We start from the raw sequence: 22,836 nt of genomic DNA, 5'->3' as shown, positions 1-22,836 counted from the left end.
TTTAGGTGCCGTCTTCTTAGCGAAGGTTGGCGATGACCTCTGCAAAGTCTTCCCTATTTTGGGCTTTCCTTATTAAACTTTGAAAGTCTAATCCTGTCCAATCTTTGATGTTGCGCAGCCAGGGTCATTTGTCGTCTACCCGGGCCGCGTCTGCCTTTTATTTTCCCTTCTATAATAAGCTGAAGGAAGTTATACCTGTCGTGTCTAAATATGTGTCCAAGATAAGACGTTTTACGCTTATACATAAAAGTACACTATATACATAACACTTTATCATGCGGTATCGTAGGGACAAATCAAGATTACGGGTAGTGAGTAACTGTCGCATCTTTAAGAAGGTGGGATAACACTACTTACCTAAAAATCGGAGAGACTATCAAAGCCAATAAAAGTAACTAAAGGACTAAGACAAGGATGCAGTATGTCACCCTTACTGTTTAATTTATATATTGAGGCAGCCCTCCAAAATTGAAAAAAACCACTGCCAGGGAATGGGAATCCCCATAGGAAATGACGTACTGTTCTCCCTGAACTTTGCGGATGATCAAGTCGTCCTAGTTCAAGATTCTTATGATTTAGAATTTGTGATAAAGCGTCTATACAGAGAATATGCAAAATGGTGGTTAGAAGTCAGCAAGAAGAAAACAGAATATTTAGTTATCGATTCAGATGCAAGGTTTGAAGTGTTGATAAGAACGGCTTGGGAGAAACCGAAATTAAACACCGAATTAATCACGGACGTAAAATTGTAGGATGTCTGAACTTCTTATGGTGGGATCGCAACATTTTCAAAAGGAACAAAAAAAGAATAGGGCAAACCATGGTTGAATTAGTTCTTTGTTATGGCTCTGAAGTATGGACAATTAATGCAGACCTGAAGAGAAGATTGTTGACAGTTGAAATGGATTATTTGAGAAGAAGTGCTAGAACATCAAGGCTGGAAAGGAAGACCAACGAATCTATAAGAAATAACATGAATGCTACAGAAACGGGCATTGACATAATAGAAAGAAAAGGTTTAAAATGGTTTGGACACTTATTGAGAATGCCTGACGAACGTTGGCCCCAAAAACTTTACAGATGGAAGCTCCCTTGAAGAAGAAAAAGAGGTAGACGAGTTTGGAGGAAGAGCATGCCTTGGACCGGGAGGATTGGCGGAGGAGAACGGGAATACGGCGATAGCCGTCTCCAAAATGTATTGTATTTATAAGTTGGATCCTGTAATATGTATGTATATCTTATACAAGGTGACACAGAGTAAATGTGCGGATATGTTAGTAGCCATGGAGCAGTAATTCGCGATGAATCCAACAATATTCCAATTGCCTTATGCCAACGTGTGTTCCAACACTTACGTAGATGTTTGCAAGAGTGCTATGAACAGGATAGCCGTTATATGGGCACCATTATTTTTAAAAAGTAAAGCATTTGTAGCCTTTTAGGTTTTGGTAATAAATCGTTTCTGATTTTACAACTTTGTCTTTTATAACTTGTTGAATAGGGAAATTTACTGTGGGCCATCTTGTATATAAGGCTTTCAAAAACATTTAAAGCAAGCCGTGTAGTGTTAAATCAGGGTAACATAAGATAAATATATAAAATTTAATACTAACACTAATAGAAAGTAACTACTTACCATACGTACATCCGTAATACAATATAATTCTTTATTTTAAAATAAATTCATTAGATTTTAGATTTTCTCGTTGACGTTAGAGTATTTGTTTTTGATGTATATAATATATTTAGGTTACCGTGAAAGCATACTCATGTGCACATTTATAATTAAAAATTCTCTGTTCTATAACATCCCTTGATAATAATGACTACTCTTGGGACTTTGTTATTGCAATATTTCAGGAAGGGAATCGAACAGAAGCACCATAATTAACATTAACTAATTCAGTGGTAATTACATTTATATAATATAAAAAAAAGAAATGCGTGTAGGTTAAAGTACAGTACATTAAATGTGTGCATGATTGCTACAATGTTCCGGTAGATGTAGTGTAAAAGAAACATAATATTCGACTACACAATTAGATATTGATGTAATAACTATCAATCTAGAAGGCAAGATTGAAAATAACAAATATAAAAACCAGATTGAATACAATAGAATAAAAGACGAAATAAATAAATCTATATAAAAAAAAAAGAATGGTTAAAATAAATGAATCAAAAAATTTCTAAAACACTCATACAAACTAAAAAAGTCGCTCATACAAATTGAATTAAAAAAATATAGACAGGGAGGAAATTCGTAAAAAAGACATTTCATGGCAAAAAAATATCGCAACCAACAGTGGAACTGGTTCATTATAGAGTTGTACGCGTTACGTGAAATAACAGGATAAGCGTCACATCGTGACCCGTCGTCGTAAGCGTGAGTAACCTTCTCGGGCGTGAACGTGAATGATGGAGTATGAGTGTGACTTACGGCAATTCGCGATTGGACGCTTCCGCGCCCATACTAATATTTGAGGTTTGAACGAAAAAATCGTACGCTGTACAAAAGTACTGCGATATGTTTCCAAATGTGCTAGACGTTGACCGTTGCAAAATTGTTAAGTAATACTGTACATTAGTGATGTAACGAATATTCGCATTCGCGAATATCCGCGTATTTTTGCATATTCGCATTCGCATTCGCGAAATGTGTGTGAATGTTTTGCAAATATAAATATGTATAAGAAAAAAAAATTTGAAGATTAGGTTAATAAAATAAAAATCCATTCACTTCTCAGTTTTTTTATTAAGAAAATTCACTTTATTTTACAAGCCTAACATTAAGAGCTAATTAACAAGCTTAGAAAACTATAAAATTAGAAAACAAAAAATAAATGATGCAGTGTAAACAAACAAAAACAAATTATTCTCTGAAACTTTTATTATCCAAAAGTTTTTAATTTTAGACAATCATCTTGAAAAAGTCTAAGAATTATTAAACTACAAATTAAAAATTGTCTATGTTTTTTATGTAAAGAGTTTAAACAAACAAACATAAACAGTTCGACTTCAGTTAGATAAGTTCAGATAAATTTATTAATTCAGCAATTTTCGGAACAAGATACATATTATAATGTACACTACACTGTAATGTAATACAGTACATGATTTGTATAATTTTATTGTTCTGAAAATTGCTGAATTACTATCTGAACTTATCTAACTACACACCTCACGCAAATGACACTGCCGGTAGTGCCGGAGACAATTAAAATTGCCAAATTAAAAAAAAAAACTGAATATTCGTATTCGCGAATGTCGGTGGCATATATTCGCATTCGCATTCGCGAATGTTCAAAAACTGACATTCGTAACATCACTACTGTACATACTAAACCGGCCTTTTATATTAATTGTAAGACATATTACATAGATACCTTAATAACCTAAAAGTTCCATCTAACAAACACGAACACTAAACTACTACAGTGAAATACAACAATTTTTGCAATAATTTGTAAACCCGTGTTCACTATGTACTTTATCTGAAAAACCGGGATTAATTTTTATCAGGAAAACTTAGCTATAATGGAAATCGTTGAATGGGCTTTTCCACAAATTTTGAAATTAGATTTTGTGTTATTAAAGGATTAGAAGTATTTATCAACCGTGATTTATTGAATATACCATCATAATTGATAAACAGAGTAGTTGGGATTTGATATATTGTATTCCAATTGTAAAGAAACGTTATTTTTAGAAAAACTGTTGAGATTCAGAAATGTTAATCAGGTAGTAAATAATGAGCATGAATAGTGCCCGGAGTGACTGACATCATCGAGAAGATAGCCAGACTAAAATGGAGATGTGCAGGACACATAGCCAGAATGACATATGGGCGATGGACAAAGAGGTTATTGGAATGGAGGCCAAGGGAAGACAAGAGAAGCGTCGGTCGACCACCTACAAGATGGACTGACGATTTAAGAAGACTCAATAAAAACTGGATGAGAGCGGCGCAAGATAGACGGGGTTGGAAACATGAGGAAGAGGCCTATGTTCAGCAGTGGACTCTTGAGGCTGAATGATGATGATGAATAGTGCCCAGTTCACGTAAGGAAATTATTTACTGATTGTATAAGTAAAGTGCAAGGGTGCGCTTAATTTAGAAACAAAGACTGTAATGTTACATGTGTAAGTTGCTGTTGTACATCAAATACCATTTACTACTGCTATGAATATAGTCTCAATACGTGCTGATATGACAGGAGTTTGTAAGTCAACTAGCTTCTTCTCCATTATCAGTAGCGTTGCAGTTGATCATGAGCCGTAACCTTCAGAATTTCCATTCCCCCTCGTCTCTGGCAAGGCCTCTACGAAACATTTTATGTGATCTTCTAAGTTATCCACTCACGTTCGGTTGAAAACATTTCTATCTTGTTTTCTTCTCGTTTGATTTAATGCCCTATCCCGAACGTTAAACTTATATTTAACACATATTGTATGTGTTGATTAGTAATGCATTGCTTACTGATCAGTGTAGTAGAGTGTCTGGATGCTGGGGAGACTGAGACCTCGGAAGACCAAAGAGGATGCCGAAAGCTCGGCGCAATGATAATCGACGCGGTTTAACCCGGAAGACTGTTGAGTTTAATATTAATTCTTGTAATAGTATTAATCATCGCACTAGATTTAATACATATATATATATATATATATATATATATATATATATATATTTTTATATATATATATATATATATGTTTATATATATATATATATATATATATATATGTATATATATATATATATTTATATATATATATATATATATATGTATATATATATATTTATATATATATATATATATATATATATATTTATATATATATATATATATATATATATATATATATATATATATATATATATATATATAACTATCATTATACAAATATACGCCCCAACGATTACTCACACTGACGAACAAATAGATGAACTCTACAGTAACATAACTGATGCATTAAATAACAATAAAAATCACTTCAAGTATTTAATTGGTGACTTTAATATCAAAGTGGGAAAGAGAAAAGACAAAGAACAAGTCATGGGAAAGTATGGAGTCGGTGAGGGAAATGAAAAGGGAGAAAGACCTGGTTCAGTTTGCATACTACCAAAACACGCAAATTGCAAATAAATTCTTTAAGAAAAAATCGAACAGAAAATGCACTTAGGTAGAACCAAATGGAACCACTAAGAACGAAATTGACTTCATTCTAGCCACAGGATTGCTACAATAAAAGATATCAGTGTAATAAATACATTTCAAACAGGCGGTGACCATAAACTAATCAGAGGAAAAATTGTTCTAGATCTAAAACTAGAAAGAATAAAATTAATCACAAAACCAACATTAACTGGTATAACTATTAACAATATAAAAGAAAACTCAGATCACTACCAAAAGACAAGTGATGAAGAATTACATGATCAAATCGACAGCTCTCGAATAATGGAAATCATCCTTGATAGTGCCAAAGAAATCAGAGGCTAGCAACAACAAAATAAATATATAGGAAACTGTCTAATAAAACCAAAATAATGCTAAAACAAAGAAGAAAAATGAAAGTAAGTAGTAACATACAGAGAATTCAATACACAGCAGTTTGTTAGACAATAAGGAAAGATAAATAGAAAATGCAATCGAAAACAGGAAAAACAATATGAAAACAGCAAGAAAAGCATTAATCATTGGGAAGAAGCAAATTGTTGCTCTAACAAACGGAAACACCAGAACTACAGACAGAAATGAAATAATACAACTCGTAACTAAATTCTACAGCGAACTATATAAAGCCCTCAAAGGTCAATAGAGCGATGCATACTAGATATAATAAAGAGATATTGAAAAAGAATAGAATGGATCAGACAGAAAACCAAGGTCACTGATTTAATCCACAGAATTAAATCTTTAAAATGGCAGTGAACGGGACATTTAGCAAGAAGGCCTGACAATAGATGGTCATGAGGAATGGACAGTTGGCCTCATACAGCCAATATATAAAAAAGGAGATAAGAGGGAATGCCAGAATTATAGGCCAATTACATTGCTAAATGTAATATACAAAATTCTTTCTGGTATAATCTACAATAGATTATTAGAATACTCCGAAAATATAATTGGTGAATATCAAAATGGATTCAGACCAAATAGAGCCACTACAGATAACATATTCATACTAAGAACGATACAAGAAAAAGCTTATGAATACGACATAGACCTATATAATATGTATATAGACTTTAAACAAGCTTTTGATAGTGTGAAAAGAGACAGAATGCTGGAAGACCTTTGTAATCTAGGTATACCTAAGAAATACATCAGCCTCATAAAAATGACGTTGCAGGGTTCAAGAGCCGCAGTCAGAGTAGATGGAGAACTGACTCCCCTGTTTAACATCAACATGGGAGTAAGACAGGGAGATGCCCTATCAACCATGCTATTCAATCTAGTTCTTGAGGCAGTCATCAGAAAAACCAATATAACCGGCCATATAAACACCAAATCAGTACAAATTACTGCATATGCAGACGATGTAGCCATCATTAGTAGGAATAAGCTACGACTAATGGAAGTGTTCAAACAAATTGATCCTGAAGCAAGAAAAAGAGGTCTCAAAATAAACAAAGCAAAAACGAAGTATATGACAGTCAAAAGAATAACTGACAATGAAAATAACATCACAATAGACAACTATACTATCGAACGAGTGGATGCCTTTACATATCTCGGCACAGAAATCAATCAGAAGAACTCCGTAAGTAGCGAAATTAATGCACGTATTTCCAGCGGGAATCGTACATACTATGCTAATAAAAGATTGATGACATCGAAATTATTAGACAAAAGAACCAAAATGACTATCTACAGAACACTGATTAGACCCGTAGTAACCTATGGATGTGAAACTTGGGTAATGACGAAAAAAGATGAAGCCCAACTCAGGACATTCGAGAGAAAAATAATGAGGAAAGTATATGGCCCGGTACAAGAGGAAGATGGCACATGGAGAATCAGGAGAAACGACGAGGTTAATGAGTTAAATGAAGGTTATGACATTGTAAGATTTGTGAAAAGTCAAAGACTGTCATGGCTGGGACATATGCAGAGACAAATTGATGCAAAAACAACAAAGAAAATGTTACAATGGAAGCACATAGGAAGGCGAAAAAAAGGAAGGCCCAGAACGAGATGGTTGGATGACGTGGAAGATGACCTGAAAACAATGAACATAAGACAATGGAGAAGAAGGGCACAAGAGAGATCTGAATGGAAGGACATAGCCAGACAGGCAAAGACCCATCTAGGGTTATGATGCCAAAAGAAGAAGAAGAATTAAATCTTTAAAATGGCAGTGGACGGGACATTTAGCAAGAAGACCTGACAATAGATGGTCCACTAGAATTACACTCTGGTATCCAAGATGCTTCAAGAAACCAAGAAGACGTTCAAATTTAAGATGGGACTATGACCTAAGAAAACAAGCCGATATAACATGGCATATAACATGGAAATTACATTCTTCTAATTGAAAAAAATTTTTATAAAACAAAATTCACTAAAAATCTAATGAACATTGAACAGTTAATAACCTTGTTAACTAGTTAATGTCTCCCTTGTAATTTTAGCGATGTATTTAAATTACTAATACCGTAATAATTCATTTTGTTGTAACATTTAACGAACGTTATTAGCTTCCTCAATTCACTACCTACACAAGTTATGTTTTTTTGGTGTAAAATATCTAATTCTGTTTTCACAAGGCTATACAGCTGCTGAATTGTCAAAATGGTACTTAAAGTGTCAGTGATTACGCCTGCCTTAGTTGTTCTTTATAATTATCAATCTTGTAGGATGCATTAATCTCAGCTGTCGGAATGGAAAATGCCAACTAATCTGAGATGCCGGAAGTAAAAATTGACTGTTTTTAATTACAATGACATTCAGAAGATTTTTTTTTTATTAACAAAATCGCATCAGCCAAATTGGTTATTAGCGAAACAATGGTAGCGAACAATAATTTGTATTACATTTATAATGTTAGTTTAGATAGCATTTAAAACGTTAATTGGGGTTAAGAAACTTTTTATGTTTGAAATATTGCACTGTAGACCTAAAATATCACTGAATTTGTTTGGTATATTGTACAACATGCGCTTTGGCGTTAATGTTGGACATTTCTCTAATATATGCTTGGTTGTTAATTTTCCATCACAGTTGTCAGATCTTGGTTCTTGTTTATTGGAAAACACATAACTATTAGTTAATCGCATATGGCCCAGTCGGAGTCGCCCTAATATTACCTGGTCTCTTCGACTTGTTGGTAATGTGGGCCAGGGTTTTATCGATTTTTGAACGATCGCATAGCTTGGCCGATGACACTTTCCACTTTTCTTCCCACATATATCGCACTTTACATTTAACCGCCGCTTTCACGTCCGCACTCGTAAATGTTTCAATACACTCCACACTATCACTACTTGCAGCTTATTTCGCAGCGTTGTCTGCCTCTTCATGTCCTGGAATTCCAATATGGGATGGTATCCCGAATAATATATTTTTTTCCATTCAGTTGAGCAGTATGGACTTCTTATTTTATCTTGATGACCAAATGATTAGTTGGGTAGACATATTGGATTGACTTTACTGTACGGAACTTAAAGAGTCTGTGAACACAATAAGATTGATAGTTGGTTTTTAAAAAGTAAACCAGATCAATGACCCATATGCTGTCTACTATAGATAGAATAAGAAGTAATAATCTGTATAATGTGATATTATTAAGTGGAAGGGCTGAAGTAAATTAGTATGGTTTGTTTGATCTTTATTGAAAAAGGGCAGACTGACATTAATGTATGGAAAAGGTGTTGTCCAGGATGGAGGTACTTCGTTTTTTATTTTATAACAATTAAAAATCGTTTCATTACATCTAACCATTATTACCTGGTCCATTAAACGGAATGTTGAAGGAAGGTAAATAAAATATTCAAACATTTAAGGTTGACAGTAGCAACTAAATATTTACACGTTTTCCGTAGAAATTGTTTAAGTTTCATTCTTAAACAAATTAATTTATAAATCGTAATGATACTAAAATAAACCTAAACGTGAATTTGGTATACCCACATTTTGGATTGAAGTATAAACTGTTCTGAAATAATCTACTTTTAGACCGTAAAATAAACATCACCGAGAAATGTACAGTTTATTTATTGTTTTCCATGCACGATTCCATTAAAATTTCAGAAAATATTAGATGAGAATGCAGTCTATTTATTTTCACACAATGACTTGTTGTTGGGAACTGCAACGACATGATGTATTTGATTCGACTTAAATTATGGATCTACATTGTAAAAAATCTGAATAACTACACTACTACCCAAAATTAACGCACCACCTTAAATATACCATAAGTTTGAAGCTATTTTACTTCTGAACGGATAATTGGATTTTGATGATTTTTTTAATATCACAGGTCTATTTCTAGTAAATTGGTTATTTCTAGTAAATTGGTCTATTTCTGTAGAATTTATTAAAAAGAAACGCCACATCTTTAATATTTTGTGATAGATTCATTCTTTTTCAAGATTTTCGTAAAAAAAATTATCTCGATATCTCTATTATCAAATATTATACAAAACTTTAAATTTAAGAAGTTTTTATTAACATTTAAAGCAAAGAAAACATTACTTACATAAACTTTATTGACAATTAATACAAATGAAGCCTAAGAAAACATAACCTAAATAATCTTTAACAATTCCCCTTTCCCAAAAACACTTAATAACGAGTATTTTCACCCCTACATCTAATTAGTTCTTCACAGCGACGAGGCATACTTAAAATCAAGCAGCGTATTTGGTCTTGATCTTGATCAATTGCATCCCAAACTTCTTTCACCATAACTTCTATGTCGTCAGGAGAGACAGGCGGTGGTTGTCGGCTTCTGAGATGGTGATCAATAGTATCCCACAAATTCTCTATGGGATTGAGATCAGGGCTGCAGGGTGCCCAGTTCATGGTTTGTATTCCAGCTTCGTCCAGATAATCACGGATCACACGTCCAACATGTGATCGAGCGTTATCATGCATTAAAAGAAAATGATTTCCTATGTAAGGAGCAAATGGAACTATATGGTTAGACAAAATGTCTGTAATATACCTTTAATTTGTTAAGGAACCTCTTTGTAAAGCAACAAGTTCCGTTCGCTCTGTAAGAGATATTTCTCCCCAAACCATTACAGATCCTCCATTGCATAAAGTAATAGGTCATATATTGTACTTGCGTAGCGTTCTCTTGGCCTTCGAATAACTCTCACACGTCTATCTGAGCTATATAAGCAATACCTCGATTTATCAGTAAGCAACACGTGCTCCCAGTCATCAACATTCTAGTTAAGGTGCTCTCTGGCAAATTGTAATCTACTTCTACGATGATTTACGTTTAAAGCTGCTGTTCTGACTGGTATCCTTATATGCAGATCTTATGCAGCGAGGCGCCTTTGTATAGTGTTTCTACTATTTGAATATTATGAACATTTGCCACTTGTGAGAAAACGTTCTCTTATAACACAAAGCCTGATAAACTGTTTTAAACTTGTTTCTCGAAAACGTTGAATGACTCGTGATACTTCGAGTCTCTTCAGTGATGCTTCAGTTAAGGTCCATGCCTCCACTCCATATAAAAGAACTGAGAATACGTAGCATTTTAGTAAACGAACTTTTATTTCCAATTTTATATCGTGGCTGTTAAAGACGTTTTCGCGCTGTATCTCGTAAACTACAAACCTTACAGAAACGTTTATTAGACATTATTTTTGTAGTAAATTAAATTGTCTACAAATTTATTTGTATTACTTTTTATGGTAAAATGGAAAATAAAAAAGTTATTAACAAAAATAACTAAAAATGTTTGAACAAATTTTCTTTTCGGCCTTAACTTTATTTTTAGTCATTTTACAATGTTTTTTTTGTTTTGTTTTTTAATACGTTTTTGTCAAAAAAAAATCGGTTGCCTGTAAAGTCGGTTTTACGGGCGAAGATTTTACGTGACAACGTCTTTTTCTCGGTAGAATATTTATTGATATGAATATTATTAAATTGCACAATAGTTGTTTGCAGTTGAAACGCGCTGTTTCTTCTCAATCGACTGAATTACGATTGATTGCAGAGTGATTTAAACTAATAATTTACTTAACACTATCAACATTTGTCAATAGTATGACATAACCTATAAACTCAGTTTCTCAACTTTTGTGTCAATCTAACAATTAATCAATCAATCATAGTTTACAATAATGAAATATTAGTGTACAATTATTTACCTTTATTGTTGTAGTTGTTGTAAATGACGAATCTAAGCACTCCACATTTTCACTACAGACACAGCTGACGATACTTTAACCACACGTGTGAACTTGTATTATGACGCTTTCTCGGTTTTCCAACGCCAAGAACGCTCGAGAAAGACAGAGACACAAGCACGCACCGATTCAACGCGCCTAATTCTCTAGTGCTGCGCGCGCAGCGGACCGATCATGTTTGATTGGGAGAGAGACGCAAGGCATTCGCCGGTACGGCGGGCCTCTCTCTCGTTCGGTGACTCATCGTAACAGACGTGAGCGGGCGTTACACTTTTTCATGAGTGACTCCGAGCCACAACCTAATTTAAGACGTTGTCACGTCAAAAAAATATTTTTGACTATAAAAGGTGATATTTCGATAGAAAATTTAATGTTGTACACATTAAATTTTAAATGTTTTACACAGTTTTTAACATCTTTTCTGTAGATGTATATATGTATGAAATGTACATAGAATTCACTCGAAGTGAATAGGAAGTAATTCATCCCTTTCTCAAAAACGTAACCCTATAAATGTTAGCACTTCACGGTTTTTTTCATATTTAGGGGTCCATTGACCAAATGAAACAATAAAACCCCTTTACCGTTGTAGTTCCTTTCTAAAGTACTTCATCAATAGCCTATTAATAGCCTTATATTGAGTTTAATCATAATAAAAAGACCAAACTACACCACGAATAAAAAACGTTGATGGTACACCTAGACATTCATATCATAAACTTTCATGTTTACAACATAGTTAATGTTTTTATTAATAAAATTGTATTAGGTACAACAGTTGTATCTGAAGTGGTTTGTAAATAGCATTTAGACGAAAAAAAAAACATCTGTCTACACGTATTTTTTTATAGTTTGCTCGATGAGTTTATTATGTTGATAGCGAATGATTTCTGGTTTAAATTAAAATTAAATAATTTTATTTAAGACCGATTGTCAGTACAATTAGCTTTACTGTTTAATTCTATACATATTAATAAGAGAATCTACAAGCTGTGTGAAAGTCAAATTTCCCCCAACCAGTTCGGGTTCACAAATGCTGTTGCTACTAGAGATGCAGATGACACCATAGTATTTGCGGACAACTTAGAAGACCTACAAGTTCTTATAAACAAAATCACGTATTACAGTCAACAATATGGACTTAATATAAACGTTAAGAAGACAAAGCTTATGATAATTAGCAAGAAAAGGATAACAGAAGGTCAACTTTACGTCAACCAATCCCCTGTAGAAAGCGTGACGCACTACAACTACCTCGGCACCATAATAAATGAAGAGGGGATCAACAACCAGGAGATTAGAGCACGCATCGGAAAAGCTAGATCCACCTTCAATCGGATGGGGGCCTTCTTCAAGAGTCACAACCTCTCTCTTGATACAAAAGTAAGAATGCTGCGATGATACGTCTTCTCTGTCTTTTTTTATGGTGTTGAATCGTGGACCTTGAACGAAGATATGTGCAGAAAACTGGAAGCATTTGCGATGTGGCTATATCGGAGAATACTTAAGATCCCGTGGACTGACCGAGTCACAAATGAGGAGGTCCTCAGAAGAATGAATAAGAACCGAGAGGTACTGACCACCATCAAATCCCGAAAGTTACAATTCTTCGGACATATACGAAATGAATCCAGATATGCTCTCCTTCAAGCCGTCCTGCAAGGAAAAATATTTGGAAAACGAGGTCCAGAAAGAAGAATTGTTCTTGGTTAAAGAACCTCAGAATCTGGTTCAATACAACATCTATGCAGCTTTTCCGCGTTGCTGCAGATAAGATAAAGATTGCCATAATGATCGCCAACATTCGTAACGGATAGGCACATCGAGAAGAAGAATTTAATTCTGAAAATAGTTCCTCTTGCTTTTTCTATGTGAGCTACTATATTTTTTGAGATTAAACTACAATTATATTTTATATTTAATGTTTCGATTTCCAACTAGGAAATTGTTCCTATAGAGTTTGTCAGAAACAAACGAAATTGATGGAATGGCGATATAAAAACACAAGTAAAAATCAAAAAACAAAAATAAAGGAAATATACAGCTGGAAAGACCCAAACACACGAAGTCACAATAAATTATTGTGATAGGTCGTGCTGCGGTGGTATGTAAGGTTATTTCTTGATGTATTTAGATGTTTTTATTCTGTACAATTTTCTAACACTTTAGTCTTTATTTTAAAGTTACTTTAACACTATTTTTAATTTATTTACACTATCACTAAAACTGGGATTATAAAAAGCATCAAAAAGAGAAAGCTGGGGTACTTCGGACATGTAATGGATGTACAGTAAGCCAACTGGCTGCACTAAGACCGGTTTATAACAGACGTCTACAAAAAACGATTTATGGGACATTATTTCGAAAGAAAATTACAAAAAAGTAGAAAAAATTACACGACAGGGCTACAAATGTAACAATAAATATGTATTCGATTATAACGAGATCTATAGGAAACTGTATTGAATATTGCTAATTATGTTGAAACTACTTTCAATATTTTCCTCCGAAATTAAAATCTACGCAAAACTTACATTAAATTCGTAAATATATTTCGCACCTTCACACCGGCTTTTTTAAAAATAGATATTAACCCATTATCGTGATATTTTTGCATTAAACTTTTTTAAACTTAAAATTTTGCAAACAAATAGTAAATCGTAATAAAACCATGCTAATGAATGTACCAAAATATTTTAAAACTCCAATCATACCTGTACTACTGAATGATTTATTTACAGTAACATATTTTTTAAAAGAAAACCGTTGTTCAAAATTTTCTTCAATCGCGTATCACGGTCACTAAGAAACTAAACAATCCAGACACGCTGGATAGAAAATCGTGTTTCGGCTATTTTTAAATTTCTTTGAAGGAATCTTTCGAATAATCGGGCCAGTCGAATTACAATAACTCGATCGAATTTTCAAAATAAAAAATGAAGGTTATTTTTTGAGGTATTCGTGGCGAATAGACTTTATTTTTAATTTCGAAAAGTTAGTATTAGAAGCATTAATGAAGGATTTATATTTAGCCCAGGGAAATGAGCAAAAATACAGTGTATTGATGACAGTAAATGTACCTACTATCTACGAATTGCTTTAGGTTCTGTATGGTTAGAATAAAAAAAGTTATACAAATTCATTCAAATTTTTTTCGTATATTTTTTATTTATTAACAATATAAGTAAAAAATGGCTGATTTTTGTTCACTGCTGGATACTGGCTAACTTATTTTGTAAATATATATATATATATATATATATATATATATATATATATATATATATATATATATATACAAGGATTTCCACAGTTTTCACTGTATTCCTTCACTCAACCGTTTTCTCCAATTTTTCCTGTTTAGCCAGTCCCCTTCCTGTAGGTTTCTTCTACTCATTGCTTCGTCCACCTCATCTCTTAAAGATCTTCGGGGTCTGCCTCTTTTTCTTCTTCCTATCGGGCTCCACTCTGTTATTCTATTTATCCACCGATTTTGGTCTGCTCGTCTGACATGTCCGTACCAGGTTAACCTCTTCTGTTCGATGTAGTCTATTATGTCGGAGTTCATTCCCATTCTCCTCTTAATCTCCATGTTATTTATTTTATCTCTTCTTGTTACTCTGCAGCTTCTCCTTAGGAATTCCATCTCTGTTGCTCTTATTTTGTTTTTGGTTTTCTTATTTATTGTCCAATTTTCACACCCATAAGTGAGGATACTTCTTGTCATGGTATTATATATTTTTTTCTTTGTTTTCATGCTGATGTTCTTATCCCATAGTACCGGGTTCAATTTTCGTATGCAGTCTCTTGTTTGTCCTAGTCTATTTTTTATATCTTCCTCCGTTGTTCCTTTGTTTGATATTATGAAACCTAAATACTTATACTTGTCTGTTCCTTTGATTTGTTTACCTTCGTCTATTTCCAGCTGTTTTATTTCTGTATTCTCCGTTGTTAGGTATTCAGTTTTCTTTAGGTTTATTTCCATCCCATTCTTTGTATATTCCTGCTCCAGTTTACTCATCATAAAACTGAGGTCATCCTCGTCTTGTGCGATCACTGTTTGGTTGTCGGCAAAACTTAGCGTATATAGATATTCGTTCCTTACTGGTATACCCATTCCTTCGCACTTTCTTTTCCATGGTTTCAGGGTTTTTTCCAGGAATATTTTGAACAGGGTGGGGGATGTGGAGCAACCCTGTAGTAGTCCCCTTGTCGTCTTAAATGGACTGCATATTCTATTGCCCGTTTTGATAGCTACTTCGTTATTCTTGTAGAGTGCTTTTACCGCGTTTATTAATCTTCGTGGAACTTCGATGTCTTCCATTGCTTCCCATAGCTTGGTTCTAGGTATTGAGTCATATGCCTTCTTAAGATCAACAAAAGCCAGATGGACGGATCTATTTTTGGCCATTCTTTTTTCTATTAGTTGTTCGACCGTGTAAATGTGATCTAAGCATGCTTTCCCCGCCGTGAAACCTGCCTGGTCTTCTCCGATTTTATCTTGTATATATATTTCTAATTTTTCCTTTATGGTCTTTCCATACAGTCTGCCTATAGACGATATAATGCTGATTCCCCTATAGTTTTCGCAGTTTTTTCTATTTCCTTTCTTGTATATTGATGTCATATATGCTTGGGTCCATTCTGCCGGTAAGTCTTCTCCATTCAGTGCTCTCTCAAACATTTTATGTATCATACGGAATAACTTTTCCGATCCGTTTTTTATCAATTCATTTGGTATTCCGCCGGGACCTTCTGCTTTTTTGTTCTTTAGAGTTTTGATCGTTCTTTTTACCTCAGCTAGGCTTAATTCGATTTCGTCATGCGTGTAGATTTCTATTCCGTCTATTTCTGATTGTTTGAATTCGGGGCGGTCTTCGGTTAGCAATTTTTTATAGTATTCTTGCCATTCATTTTCTTTGATTTGACCGATCTTGATTTTCTCTGTCTTATTTCTTTGGAGCGACTTTAAGATGCGCCATGACTCTGAATTTCTCGTTCCTCCTATGTGCTGTTCTATCTCTGTGCATGTTTTTTCCCATCTTTCATTTTTTTCATTTGCTACTTTTCTTTTCACTTCTTTATTTTTTTTTCTGTATAGTTCCAAATCCTCATAGTTTTTTGTGTTCAGGTATTTTATATAAAGTTCTTTTTTCTCTTTTATGCATGTTAGTGTGTCTTCGGTTAATTTCGTAGTTTGGTGGGTGTATTTTTGGTCCACTTCTCCAAGAGCTTCTAGGGCTGCTGTCTTCATGCAGGTTTTTACGTGTTCGTATGTTTGTTCTAATGATTCATACCGAAACTCTTCTAGCTTTTGGTCCAATCTTCGCTTATATAGGTCTTTTATTGAGTCTTCTCAATACTCAATACTTATTTTGTAGCTGCTACGAAATAATTAACAGGTAGTAAGTTCCAGACCCTCCTAACCCCTTCCCCACTTCTCTATGAAATACCTTTTTATGGACTAAAACTTTCCGTATGCCATTTGTAGATGTCTTATAAAATATTGAGTATTTACTTATTTGGTTGTTGATTATAGTAGTATATTTCGGATTGCAATTTTTTAAGCTAAGTGTCAATTTTAATAAATAGCTCAAAATTTTATAAGATTAAAAAAATTCGAATTCGAGTTTTTTGTTCTTTGCATTTTCTGAGAAAATTCACCATAGTAATGTATATTTTTTTACACATCAGAAAGTGGAGACTTCAATAAACAAAAAGCACACCGACTTTTTTTAAAAAGCTGATATTTTGACGTGAGAATAAATTATTGTTCCTTTAATTTTTGTTATATTTTCTTGCTGTTACAATGGATTCCATCCTGCTATTCGCGTTTTTTGAAATTTTCAAAGGCGTTAGGTATGGTCCAATAAGTTTCAGTGTATGCAAGAATATGTAGATCCTAAAAGCGAATATTTCGAACTTGTATTATTTAAATCTAACACCACCGAGTCATCGCAAACTTGTGATTCGTTAGAATCGTTGCAGCGATGTTTACATAATAAGCAAACCATATAAACTCCCGGCGCTTTAAAAACCAAAAAATATTTTTGGTTTTTAAACGGCTGGGATTTTATCTTCTTTGCTTCCAAACTATTATTTCCTGGACTGTAAATGAAGTATTGTATGAAACCATCTAACATGGGGAGGTAGGAAAGATTATCCACCAAGAACTAGCTGACAAACTGGGACTTCTCCAAATCGACCATCTTCCTTATTATCAATACGTTCCTGACAGAATGCTTGAAAATGACAACTACAAGCTATACTGGGACCGCACTGTGCTCACAGACCAACCAATGGCACATAATAGACCGGATCTCATACTAGTTAATAAACTTACTAGGCAAACAACACTTTGCAATTGATGTGGCTAGACCTAACACCAATAATTTGCGTGTTAAATACAACGAAAAGATCGCCAAGTCTGGAGATCTAGAAATATAAATCACTAGACAATGGAGAATGGAAAGTACCTAGATACTAGAGATCTCTAGAAAACCTCTTAGAGAACATAAAACAACAACTACTCCTCGCGACGTCTAGATGTGTACGAAAGTTTTTGGGAGATACTCCAGCATACTAAGTCACCTAGGGCTCGATAACACGGAAAAAGTCCCACCAAAGCTCAATCCTTTTGATACCGTAGGTATCTGGGATGAGTGAATTTTCCCCTTTGAGGGAGTGCGAGCTGTATGGCTAAATTTGGGATATATGGATAAGAGTAGGGATGTTTATTAAAATTGGCATAGAACATGGCAAAATAATTGTCCCTGGTTATTATCCTTTGGTCCTATTCAGGATTTGGGTTTTTGGCTGTTTTGTGTGGCACGTACTGGAGTCGCCCTAGAGGGTTGTCTTTGTTGGGCTTTCTGGTGTTGTTTTTCTTTTTGGATGCTATTTGAGAGTATTTAAGATGTTTGTTGATTTTTGTGACAGAATAGAAAGAGTAAAGACTGTTTAGCAGTTTGTATGATGACTGTGCTTTTCCAGAGATGTAAAAAAATAAAAAAATCTGGTATTAGTATTCGCTCCATGAATATCGATTGGTGGCTTATATTTCATATCCTGCTGATTACCGCCCCTGTGTCTTTACCCATACTGATAGTGATAACAACATAAAATATTCATACTGCTTTTTGTTCTATAAATTACGTAAATATTTATTGTTATTTTGTGTATTTGATTAATCCGTTAATATTTATATGCGTAAAACTTAAAAAAATATTTGTTTCAATACGATTTTTCGTTAGATTGGATAAATATTTTAATGAGCTTGATATATGTAGTGTCTTATATTTAGAACGTGTTTGTTTATTTCCAAATATATTTCGTAATTACATTAAAGTAAATAAAAATCACTTTTATTACTTCCAGCCTTTAACTGCTAATAAAATCTAAATTTAGTCGAATGCAAACTTTATTAATGAGGTATCGCAGTCATCACATATTTATGATTGTTAAATCGTGATGCTATGATTATCTGTCCACAAAGAGCGTTTTTTAGACTGGCAATACTTTTTTGATAACAGCCCTTTGATATCCTTTAAGTGATTTATGCTGAGCTTGGTTTGAAATTTCAACATGAATAAACAGAAGTTCGAAAGACGATTCCAAATTGTGCAAATTTATTTTTAAAATTATGTTCTATGATAGAACTTTTTGCTTATCAGAACAGTGCGTGCAGAAGAAGTTATTGTTGCTATAGATCGTAGCATAGATGAAAACCCGTGCACAAGAATTGGAGCTGTGTCAATCCATTTTATGGAAGATTTTGCGAAAAGATCTTGGTTTGCGACCTTACAAAATCCATCTCATGTAAGAATTGAAGCCACACGATCACCACGAAAGTCTTGATGGTGAATAAGCAAAAAATAAGATTGCTGTTGATCCCGATTTCTATAAATAAGTTTTGTTTAACGATGAAGCTTACTTTTAGTTCAATGGCTACGTCAGTAAGCAGAACTGCCATATTTTAAGTGAAGATCATCCTCGAATGTATGTTAAGACACCATTACATGCAGAAAACTGTTTGGTGCGCTATATGGGTTGGTGGAAATCATTGGTCCGTACTTCCTTAAAAACGATGCTGGCCAGACCGTTACTGTCAATCGTGACTACCATACAACCATGATTATGGACTTAATTGTTACTGAATTGAATAACCTATGTAGATACACTTTCAACAATATTGCCTAATGTGTCACACAGCTCATGTATTATCAAGTTTCTCAGGAAACTTTCGATTCGATTAGATAATCGATATTTAATTCGATTTCTTTTCGATTCGATAAACGATTCGATTCATTTTGATTCGATAATCGATTCGATTCGATATTTGATTCGGTAATAGAGATCAATTCAATTCGATAATCGATCCGAGTCAATCTATTCGATTCGATTCTATTCGATTCTAGTCGATTCGATTGTATTTTATTTTACTTTATTTTATTTTGTTTTATTTTTATTATTAATACGCATGTGACTGCGTGTTAACGTAGTGTGTGGTCGCGCGATATATAGTTACATTTGTTACAGTCAAAACTGTCGTTACGGTCGTTACATTTATTTTTTCACACCTCTGTGCGATCCACCGCTCCCTCCGTAGCCCGCGATAAGAAAGCTATGCTTCCAACAAATAATACATTCATTGAAGATGGTTAGTTAGTCGCAAATAGAATAGAAGTAGAAAAATTTAATTTTGGTTAAATCTAACAACAAATCATCTATGATACAATACTTACCGCTGGTTTGGCAATTAATGATCAAGTAATTGTTCCAACGTCGAACTTCTTGATAAATCAGATGATGAACTAGAAAAAATTTATGCAAACGTAGACGAGACTATTAAATTCACAAAAAAAAAATGAAATCAACATCATTATTGGAGATTGGGGATTATGAAAAGGTCGACACCACAGTGGAATCGTGCGGATTGGACCAAAAAAATGATCGTGGTTTTCGTATTATTTAGTTCCGGCAAAATAAAAATTATTATTACTAACACCTGGTTTAAACTGCCAAAAACAAAGGTTTACATCTGTAAATTCTCTTAAAACACATTATGATCAACAGAATATTTAAAAATGGGGTCATTAGCTTGAAAGCCTAGCCATGTTGTATCATTAATTTTGACCATAGTCCTATAGTATTTAGGATAAAGCTAAAAAGATGCAAAAAATAGAACTCTAAAATAGAATAAACAAATAATGATGACAGAAAAAATCAGTACCAGACATGTGTTTACACCAAACTCCGCACAAATGCACCAGGGACAAACCATTTAGAAGCGACAATAGAAGATGCATGAAGAAACTTTATGACTATCTAAGGTCAATCTAAGATAAGAAGAAAGAAGCAAACGAAAAAGAAAAGACTCTAGATCACGAATGAAATAGTAAATATAATGGAAGAGGGAAAAGAAAAAAACGGAAACAGAATAAGATGCCAACAACTGAACAAAGAAATCGACAAAACAATGAAACTAGCAAAATATGGCTACATGAAAAATGCAAACTACAATCAGAGCACAGGGACAGAGAATTTCACGGAATTCCAAGTAGGAAATTGGAAGCCTAAAAAGGAAAAAGTTGGGGAAAATGATAACAACGACATAGAAACTGATAGACCAACAAAATACTCTAAATTTACTCCTTGTCAGCCATTTAGACGATTCCTCAAAGGGTAAAGAGGTACTTGAATCATATATCACTTTGTGCTACCTGTTGTTGACACTTTCTTGACCTTTTTAATAAGCAAATATCATTTTTTAAAGTTTGTAAATGTTTTAAGTAATAATTTTTTTTAACTTTTCCCTTTTTTAGATTGGCTGTGATGGTGTAAATTCTAAAGTTAGACAGACAATGGGTGTACACTATTTAAATTGGAATTACAACAGCACCGGTGTCGTAGCCACGCTTAAGTTCTGTGAGGTGGGTATATATTTAATCTGAATAAACAACTTTATGAATATATTAGATGATTGTTGAGCTCTCAAATGTTAATTTGCACAATGCTCCACAAAATTTAAACAATTTTTTGGAGCGTTGTGAAACTGACTATTGAATATTTTTTAATAAAGTTGCTACATAAGTTCAAGCAATTTTAATACGCATATATTTTAGCTAAATAAATTTATAAGAACCATATCTGTAGTGTTAAAGCATGTTAAATTATAGTTAATGATGCCCAATGAGTTTCTAAACGTAAGGGAAAAAATATCCCAAAAGATATGTCAACTGTCAACAATTGGGTAGACTTATAGAAGAACGCCGATTGAAATAAAATTTGTAACCCGGTCGATAGAGACGCTGATAATAAATTTTTTGCGCTTCATGAGCGCTGACTAGAGCGTTATTGACGATTTTTGTTTGCAGGATCCAAACCCGCATCAAGCAATTTTTTAATGTCTACAACGTCCTGGATAAACACGTAGTACCTGATACATCTGATATTGGCTCTGATTTTGTTTTTAATTTATGATAAAATAATGATATATCTCTCACTTCTTGTAGCTCAAGAATTTCCATAAGAATCCCAAATTTGAGTTAGCAGTGGCTAGTACCTAAAATGCATTCAGCATTTTTATGCCACAATAATTAATTTTGACGACACACGTGTTATTAAATTACAAATAGACTCTTTTCATTGTTCTATGATCTCTCTGAATGGTCATTTTTCATAGTTAATATAATAGTTTTTTTGACAATTTTTTACTTTGGCTAGGGTTCACTTATTATGTCATCATGGTTCATGATGACTTTATCAATAAGGAACCAGTTGGTATTAATTTGTTTATCTAAAATATATGTCTAATAAAATTGTTTGAATTTATTTGCTTAATTTTTGAATGTCTGACTATTCGACTGACGTGCAGTGATGCAGAAAAATTCTCATTATTCTCATATTTTTCAGGAGTTTGACAATTCCATCGCGTGGCAACGTTGGTTGCCTACAGGACCCCTAGCTCTACTCCCGGTATGTTTTATAAAATGTACAATTCACATTTTCACTGTCCATAACGTTACTGAATGGCATATGCTCAACAAAAAAACAACCTTCGCGAATGTTATGGGCAGTAAAATTGTTAAATAAGTTTATGCTGTAATTTAATGAAAAACAAGCAGCTTCCTAATTATTAGTCGTGTTACTAACTAAAATGTTCACTATCGTACAAAAGTAGACCAACAACTTGTTTTTATTTAAATAGAACGGGATATGTGATTATGTGTAGTTGAGTTTATTTATTTATGAAATGGTTAAAAGAAATATTTTGCCATAAAGTATATTATTTTATTTTTTTCAGCTCAACAGTTCACAAAGCTCTATCGTGTGGTCCACTACAGCTGAAGACGCCAAGCGATTACTACACTTAACTAACGAACAGTTTGTGGACGCAGTAAACGAAGCTTTTGTTAGTATATATTTTTAGTTTGTTATTTTATATAAATAATTTTATT

General features: G+C 33.6%; 2 protein-coding genes across 16 annotated transcripts in view; one reads left to right on the top strand and one right to left on the bottom strand.

Annotated features, from left to right (window-relative positions):
* The window catches only part of LOC140443999 (ubiquinone biosynthesis monooxygenase COQ6, mitochondrial-like), a 129,013-nt gene that overhangs the window by 13,805 nt on the left and 92,372 nt on the right, over positions 1-22,836 (top strand). For all 14 annotated transcript variants that reach the window (XR_011951294.1, XR_011951297.1, XR_011951296.1 and 11 more), the window contains exons 4-6: positions 21,202-21,309; positions 22,292-22,354; positions 22,683-22,790. Coding sequence is in view for 2 of the 14 variants with exons in the window: in XM_072535569.1 (XP_072391670.1) it covers positions 21,202-21,309; positions 22,292-22,354; positions 22,683-22,790 (279 nt within the window). In the remaining 12 variants the exon portion in view is untranslated. The remainder of the gene's footprint in view (positions 1-21,201; positions 21,310-22,291; positions 22,355-22,682; positions 22,791-22,836) is intronic.
* pyx (transient receptor potential channel pyrexia) overlaps positions 1-22,836 on the bottom strand; it is a 37,236-nt gene that overhangs the window by 10,487 nt on the left and 3,913 nt on the right. Inside the window, exon 1 of one of the 2 annotated variants that reach the window (XM_072535566.1) lies at positions 14,092-14,240. The exons of the other annotated variant lie outside the window; for it this stretch is intronic. The gene's annotated coding sequence lies outside the window, so the exon portion shown is untranslated. Of the gene's footprint in view, positions 1-14,091; positions 14,241-22,836 lie in introns of those variants that run through there. 2 annotated transcript variants of the gene reach the window in all.

Source organism: Diabrotica undecimpunctata, chromosome 6, assembly GCF_040954645.1.
Source record: "Diabrotica undecimpunctata isolate CICGRU chromosome 6, icDiaUnde3, whole genome shotgun sequence".
Classification (NCBI taxonomy): domain Eukaryota; kingdom Metazoa; phylum Arthropoda; class Insecta; order Coleoptera; family Chrysomelidae; genus Diabrotica; species Diabrotica undecimpunctata.
This window is presented reverse-complemented; position numbering and strand designations above follow the sequence as displayed.